Source organism: Chiloscyllium plagiosum, unplaced genomic scaffold (assembly GCF_037043375.1).
Source record: "Chiloscyllium plagiosum isolate Xiang-an unplaced genomic scaffold, Cpla_swu_hap1 HiC_scaffold_40, whole genome shotgun sequence".
NCBI lineage: Eukaryota > Metazoa > Chordata > Chondrichthyes > Orectolobiformes > Hemiscylliidae > Chiloscyllium > Chiloscyllium plagiosum.
This window is the reverse complement of record NW_028270178.1, coordinates 2,938,577-2,946,062: the sequence shown is the minus strand read 5'-3', so window position 1 is coordinate 2,946,062 and position 7,486 is coordinate 2,938,577. Positions and strand designations below refer to the sequence as shown.

The 7,486-nt window shown below is 59.6% G+C and overlaps 1 protein-coding gene across 1 annotated transcript in view; it reads right to left on the bottom strand.

Annotated features, from left to right (window-relative positions):
• Positions 1–296: 296 nt before the first annotated feature.
• Positions 297–7,486, bottom strand: part of ppox (protoporphyrinogen oxidase) — a 68,531-nt gene continuing 61,341 nt past the window's right edge. The window contains exons 11-12 of the mRNA XM_087981609.1: positions 6,708–6,750; positions 297–648 (exon numbers count right to left, since the gene is read on the bottom strand). Coding sequence (XP_087837735.1) covers positions 521–648; positions 6,708–6,750 — 171 coding nt within the window. The 3' untranslated portion in view covers positions 297–520. The remainder of the gene's footprint in view (positions 649–6,707; positions 6,751–7,486) is intronic.

The window sequence follows — 7,486 nt, the reverse complement described above, 5'->3', positions numbered from 1 at the left end:
AGTGTGGGTCAAGGACAGAGAGAGAGAGAGAAAAAGAGAGAGAGAGGCAGAGACAAAGGGAAGGTGGGAGTGTGGGTGAAGGGGAGAGAGAGAGAGAGACAGAGAAAGAGGGCAGGAGAAAGGTGCAAGGGAAGGTGTGTGTGCGCGTGAGTGAGTGAGTGAGTGAGTGAGTGAGTGAGTGAGTGAGTGAGTGAGTGAGTGAGTGAGTGAGAGAGACCAGGCCTGCAGAGTTGACTAACCACTGCCCCGTTGCAGCGGGGGAGCAGTGCTCCATCTGAACAGCAATGTCAAAGATGCCCAGCACAGGAGGGTTTATTCAGGACCCAGCACACCGATACCCGACGGCAGAGTACATCGCTCAGACAGATCCGCACAGCAAGATCCCAGGGTGTGTGAAAGGCTTTGTACAGGCCCAGGCCAGTGTTGGATGCAGGGTCCTGAGCCAAGCAGATCACCCCCAGCACCAGCCGGCCGGGGGTCCCAGTCTCCTTGCCAGGCAGTGCCTGCGCTTTGCCCATGGTCATCCCCGCAGGCTGTCCACTGACCGCTGCGCCTGGTAGATGCAGTCGTTGACCGAGACCCCGCGGTATGAGGCTCCGATGAGAGACAGGGCCACACCACGCTGCTCGATGGCTCCGAAGATAGCGTCTGCCGAGAGAGGGAGGGGCACGGATCAGCGGTGACACCGGAGGGGAATGCCGGCCGGACTCGATCGCGGTCAGGGCGCGCCAGTCACACTCGCACACCCAGGAGGCAGTAAAACCACAGCCTCACATTGCACCCCGAGGGGCCAGAGGAATGGAGAGGTGACGGACAGCAGCTTCACTCGGGACAGACACAATCAAAACGTCAGGAAAATACGGAGGATTTAACCAATGTCTCAGAGATAGATTAGATTACATTACAGTGTGGAAACAGGCCCTTCGGCCCAACAAGTCCACACCGACCCGCCGAAGCGTAACCCACCCATACCCCTACGTTTACCCCTTACCTTACCTAATTTAGCATGGCCAATTCAACTGACCTGCACATCTTTGAACTGTGGGAGGAAACCGGAGCACCCGGAGGAAACCCACGCAGACACGGGGAGAACGTGCAAACTCCACACAGTCAGTCGCCTGAGGCGGGAATTGAACCTGGGTCTCAATTCCAGGGTCTCAAAACATAGGGAGGGGAGCAGGGGCTGGAGGGGGTTACAGAGATAGGGAGGGGAGCAGGGGCTGGAGGGGGTTACAGAGATAGGGAGGGGGTGTAGGGGCTGGGGGAGGTTACAGAGATAGGGAGGGGAGCAGGGGCTGGAGGTGGTTACAGAGATAGGGAGGGGGTGTAGGGGCTGGAGGAGGTTACAGAGATAGGGAGGGGGTGTAGGGGCTGGAGGGGATTACAGTGATAGGGAGGGGGTGTAGGGGCTGGAGGAGGTTACAGAGATAGGGAGGGGGTGTAGGGGCTGGAGGGGATTACAGTGATAGGGAGGGGGTGCAGGGGCTGGAGGAGGTTACAGAGATAGGGAGGGGAGCAGGGGCTGGAGGTGGTTACAGAGATAGGGAGGGGGTGTAGGGGCTGGAGGGGATTACAGAGATAGGGAGGGGGTGTAGAGGCTGGGGAAGGTTACAGAGATAGGGAGGGGAGCAGGGGCTGGAGGAGGTTACAGAGAGAGGGAGGGGGTGTAGGGGCTGGAGGGGGTTACAGAGATAGGGAGGGGGTGTAGGGACTGGAGGGGGTTACAGAGATAGGGAGGGGGTGTAGGGGCTGGAGTGGGTTACAGAGATAGGGAGGGGGTGTAGGGGCTGGAGGGGGTTACAGAGATAGGGAGGGGGTGTAGGGGCTGGAGGGGGTTACAGAGATAGGGAGGGGGTGTAGGGGCTGGAGGAGGTTACAGAGATAGGGAGGGGGTGTAGGGGCTGGAGGGGGTTACAGAGATAGGGAGGGGGTGTAGGGGCTGGAGGGGGTTACAGAGATAGGGAGGGGGTGTATGGGCTGGAGGGGGTTACAGAGATAGGGAGGGGGTGTAGGGGCTGGAGGGGGTTACAGAGATAGGGAGGGGGTGTAGGGGCTGGAGGGGGTTACAGAGATAGGGAGGGGGTGTAGGGGCTGGAGGAGGTTACAGAGATAGGGAGGGGGTGTAGGGGCTGGAGGGGGTTACAGAGATAGGGAGGGGGTGTAGGGGCTGGTGGGGGTTACAGAGATAGGGAGGGGAGCAGGGGCTGGAGGGGGTTACAGAGATAGGGAGGGGGTGTAGGGGCTGGTGGGGGTTACAGAGATAGGGAGGGGGTGTAGGGGCTGGAGGGGGTTACAGAGATAGGGAGGGGGTGTAGGGGATGGAGGGGGTTACAGAGATAGGGAGGGGGTGTAGGGGCTGGAGGGGGTTACAGAGATAGGGAGGGGGTGTAGGGGCTGGTGGGGGTTACGGAGATAGGGAGGGGTGTAGGGGCTGGAGGGGGTTACGGAGATAGGGAGGGGGTGTAGGAGCTGGAGGGGGTTACAGAGATAGGGAGGGGGTGTAGGGGCTGGTGGGGGTTACAGAGATAGGGAGGGGGTGTAGGGGCTGGAGGGGGTTACAGAGATAGGGAGCGGGTGTAGGGGATGGAGGGGGTTACAGAGATAGGGAGGGGGTGTAGGGGCTGGATGGGGTTACAGAGATAGGGAGGGGGTGTAGGGGCTGGTGGGGGTTACAGAGATAGGGAGGGGGTGTAGGGGATGGAGGGGGTTACAGAGATAGGGAGGGGGTGTAGGGGCTGGAGGGGGTTACAGAGATAGGGAGGGGGTGTAGGGGCTGGAGGGGGTTACAGAGATAGGGAGGGGGTGTAGGGGCTGGAGGGGGTTACAGAGATAGGGAGGGGGTCTAGGGGCTGGAGGGGGTTACAGAGATAGGGAGGGGGAGTAGGGGCTGGAGGGGGTTACAGAGATAGGGAGGGGAGCAGGGGCTGGAGGAGGTTACAGAGATAGGGAGGGGGTGTAGGGGGTTACAGAGATAGGGAGGGGGTGTAGGGGCTGGAGGGGGTTACAGAGATAGGGAGGGGAGCAGGGATTGGAGGAGGTTACAGAGATACGGAGGGGGTGTAGGGGGTTACAGAGATAGGGAGGGGGTGTAGGGGGTTACAGAGATAGGGAGGGGGTGTAGGGGGTTACAGAGATAGGGAGGGGGTGTAGGGGCTGGAGGGGGTTACAGAGATAGGGAGGGGAGCAGGGGCTGGAGGAGGTTACAGAGATAGGGAGGGGGTGTAGGGGCTGGGGAAGGTTACAGAGATAGGGAGGGGAGCAGGGGCTGGAGGAGGTTACAGAGAGAGGGAGGGGGTGTCGGGGCTGGAGGGGGTTACAGAGATAGGGAGGGGGTGTAGGGGCTGGAGGAGGTTACAGAGATAAGGGAGGGGTGTAGGGGCTGGAGGGGGTTACAGAGATAGCGAGGGGGTGTAGGGGCTGGAGGAGGTTACAGAGACAGGGAGGGGGTGTAGGGGCTGGAGGGGGTTACAGAGATAGGGAGGGGAGCAGGGGCTGGAAGGGGGTTACAGAGATAGGGAGGGGGTGTAGGGGCTGGGGGAGGTTACAGAGATAGGGAGGGGAGCAGGGGCTGGACGAGGTTACAGAGATAGGGAGGGGGTGTAGGGGCTGGAGGGGGTTACAGAGATAGGGAGGGGTGTAGGGACTGGAGGGAATTACAGAGATAGGGAGGGGGTGTAGGGGCTGGAGGGGGTTACAGAGATAGGGAGGGGGTGAAGGGGCTGGAGGGGGTTACAGAGATAAGGGAGGGGGTTTAGGGGCTGGGGGAGGTTACAGGGATAGGGAGGGGAGCAGGGGCTGGAGGGGGTTACAGAGATAGGGAGGGGGTGTAGGGGCTGGAGGAGGTTACAGAGATAGGGAGGGGATGTAGGGGCTGGAGGGGGTTACAGAGATAGGGAGGGGTGTAGGGGCTGGAGGGGGGTTACAGAGATAGGGAGGGGAGCAGGGGCTGGAGGAGGTTACAGAGATAGGGAGGGGGTGTAGGGGCTGGAGGAGGTTACAGAGATAGGGAGGGGATGTAGGGGCTGGAGGGGGTTACAGAGATAGGGAGGGGGTGTAGGGGCTGGAGGGGGTTACAGTAATAGGGAGGGGAGCAGGGGCTGGAGGGGGTTACAGAGACAGGGAGGGGAGCAGGGGCTGGAGGAGGTTACAGAGATAGGGAGGGGGTGTAGGGGCTGGAGGGGGGTTACAGAGACAGGGAGGGGAGCAGGGGCTGGAGGAGGTTACAGAGATAGGGAGGGGGTGTAGGGGCTGGAGGGGGTTACAGAGATAGGGAGGGGAGCAGGGGCTGGAGGAGGTTACAGAGATAGGGAGGGGGTGTAGGGACTGGAGGGGGTTACGGAGATAGGGAGGGGGTGTAGGGGCTGGAGGAGGTTACAGAGATAGGGAGGGGGTGTAGGGGCTGGAGGGGGTTACAGAGATAGGGAGGGGGTGTAGGGGCTGGAGGGGGTTACAGAGATAGGGAGGGGGTGTAGGGGCTGGAGGAGGTTACAGAGATAGGGAGGGGATGTAGGGGCTGGAGGGGGTTACAGAGATAGGGAGGGGTGTAGGGGCTGGAGGGGGGTTACAGAGATAGGGAGGGGAGCAGGGGCTGGAGGAGGTTACAGAGATAGGGAGGGGGTGTAGGGACTGGAGGGGGTTACGGAGATAGGGAGGGGGTGTAGGGACTGGAGGGGCTTACAGAGATAGGGAGGGGGTGTTGGGGCTGGAGGGGGTTACAGAGATAGGGAGGGGGTGTAGGGGCTGGAGGGGGTTACAGAGATAGGGAGGGGGTGTAGGGGCTGGAGGGGGTTACAGTGATAGGGAGGGGGTGCAGGGGCTGGAGGGGGTTACAGTGATAGGGAGGGGGTGCAGGGGCTGGAGGAGGTTACAGAGATAGGGAGGGGAGCAGGGGCTGGAGGTGGTTACAGAGATAGGGAGGGGGTGTAGGGGCTGGAGGGGATTACAGAGATAGGGAGGGGTGTAGGGGCTGGAGGGGGGTTACAGAGATAGGGAGTGGGTGTAGAGGCTGGAGGGGGTTACAGGGATAGGGAGGTGGTGTAGGGGCCGGAAGGGCTTACAGAGATAGGGAGGGGGTGTAGGGGCTGTAGGGGGTTACAGAGATAGGGAGGGGGTGTAGGGGCTGGAGGGGGTTACAGAGATAAGGGAGGGCTGTAGGGGGTTACAGAGATAGGGAGGGGGTGTAGGGGCTGGAAGGGGGTTACAGAGATAGGGAGGGGGTGTAGGGGCTGGAGGGGGTTACAGAGATAGGGAGGGGGGTGTAGGGGCTGGAGGGGGGTTACAGAGATAGGGAGGGGGTGTAGAGGCTGGAGGTGGTTACAGAGATAGGGAGGGGGTGTAGGGGCTGGAGGAGGTTACAGAGATAGGGAGGGGAGCAGGGCTGGAGTGGGGTTACAGAGATAGGGAGGGGGTGTCGGGGCTGGAGGGGGTTACAGAGATAGGGAGGGGGTGTAGGGGCTGGAGGGGGTGACAGAGATAGTGAGGGGGTGTAGGGGGTGTAGGGGGTTACAGAGATAGGGAGGGGGTGTAGGGGCTGGAGGGTGTTACAGAAATTGTGAGGGGGTGTAGGGGCTGGAGGGGGTTACAGAGATAGGGAGGGGGTTACAAAGATAGGGAGGGGGTTACGGAGATAGGGAGGGGGTTACGGAGATAGGGAGGGGGTTACGGAGATAGGGAGGGGGGTACGGAGATAGGGAGGGGGTTACGGAGATAGGGAGGGGGTTACGGAGATAGGGAGGGGGTTACGGAGATAGGGAGGGGGTTACGGAGATAGGGAGGGGGTTACGGAGATAGGGAGGGGGTGTAGGGGACTCAGGTTGAATTCTCGGCCAAGGCACATATTGCAGTTTGCAGGAATGAGTCTAAAAAGGAGCCGATGTATTCCCGGGGAAGGATTTGGGTGGAGTGAACATCACAGCTTTCCTTGGGGACGTCTGATTGGGGTGAAAGATGGAACAGTCCCAGGCAGAGGTGCAGTGCTCTTTCCCCTCAGTGACGTCAACATTGGCCCAACAAGGTCTTTCAGCACGAGGGGGGACACAGCCCGACCTCAAGGGGCTGAAACCCTCCCAATGGGGGGGGTCATCGAAAACTCAGCGTTCGCTGTGTCCTCATGGATTGAGCCTCAGGAATTAGATCCGGGGATAAGCAAACTAGCACAGAGGGCGAAAGCCAGGCTGGAGCAGCTTCTGTGAGTGTTGCAATGTTTAAAAACGGAGGTGTGAGGAGGAAGGGGGGTGGGGGGAGGACAGATCCAAAGGCGAACAACAGACTTCGCCATGCGGTCCACTCGAGGCAGTACCTGGCAAGGTAACGAAACATCTGGGGAAACGAACCTTTCAGCTCAGCGAGCAAACCTACTGTCATTCATCAAGCAACGCTCCTGCCCGGGCGTCCCGAGGAGATGGTGCAAGGAGCCGGCGAAATTCATCCGGGACAGCGATCCCGAAATCCGATAAATAAAACATAAAACCAGAAGGGGAAAACGGGGGGGGGGCTGCTGGAGAAGCTCAGCAGGTCCGGCAGCATCGGTGCTGAGAAATCAGGAGTTGACGTTTCTGGCCCGGTGACCCGTCCTCAGGACGGGCTGTCTGACACGGACAGGGCCGACAGTGAGGCGTGGCGCACTCAGGCAAAAGCAAACACGTGGCTTGCAAACTTCAAGCCGTAACCTAAAGCAGCCCTCTGACAGCGATCGCAGTCCCACTCACCCAGTTGTCTCGAGTGCCCCAGAGCGTACTGTGGGATGCAATCCTGCAAAGACACACAAAGTCAACGGGGTTAATCTGACTGACTCACCACTCTGTATCTAACCCCGTGCTGTCCCTGTCCTGGGAGTGTTTGATGGGGGACAGTGTAGAGGGAGCTTTACTCTGTATCTAACCCCGTGCTGTCCCTGTCCTGGGAGTGTTTGATGGGGGACAGTGTAGAGGGAGCTTTACTCTGTATCTAACCCCGTGCTGTCCCTGTCCTGGGAGTGTTTGATGGGGACAGTGTAGAGGAAGCTTTACTCTGTATCTAACCCCGTGCTGTCCCTGTCCCTGGGAGTGTTTGATGGGGGACAGTGTAGAGGGAGCTTTACTCTGTATCTAACCCCGTGCTGTCCCTGTCCTGGGAGTGTTTGATGGGGGACAGTGTAGAGGGATCTTTACTCTGTATCTAACCCCGTGCTGTCCCTGTCCTGGGAGTGTTTGATGGGGGACAGTGTAGAGGGATCTTTACTCTGTATCTAACCCCGTGCTGTCCCTGTCCTGGGAGTGTTTGATGGGGGACAGTGTAGAGGGATCTTTACTCTGTATCTAATCCTGTGCTGTCCCTGTCCCTGGCAGTGGTTGATGGGGGACAGTGTAGAGGGATCTTTACTCTGTATCTAACCCCGTGCTGTCCCTGTCCTGGGAGTGTTTGATGGGGGACAGTGTAGAGGGATCTTTACTCTGTATCTAATCCTGTGCTGTCCCTGTCCCTGGCAGTGGTTGATGGGGGACAGTGT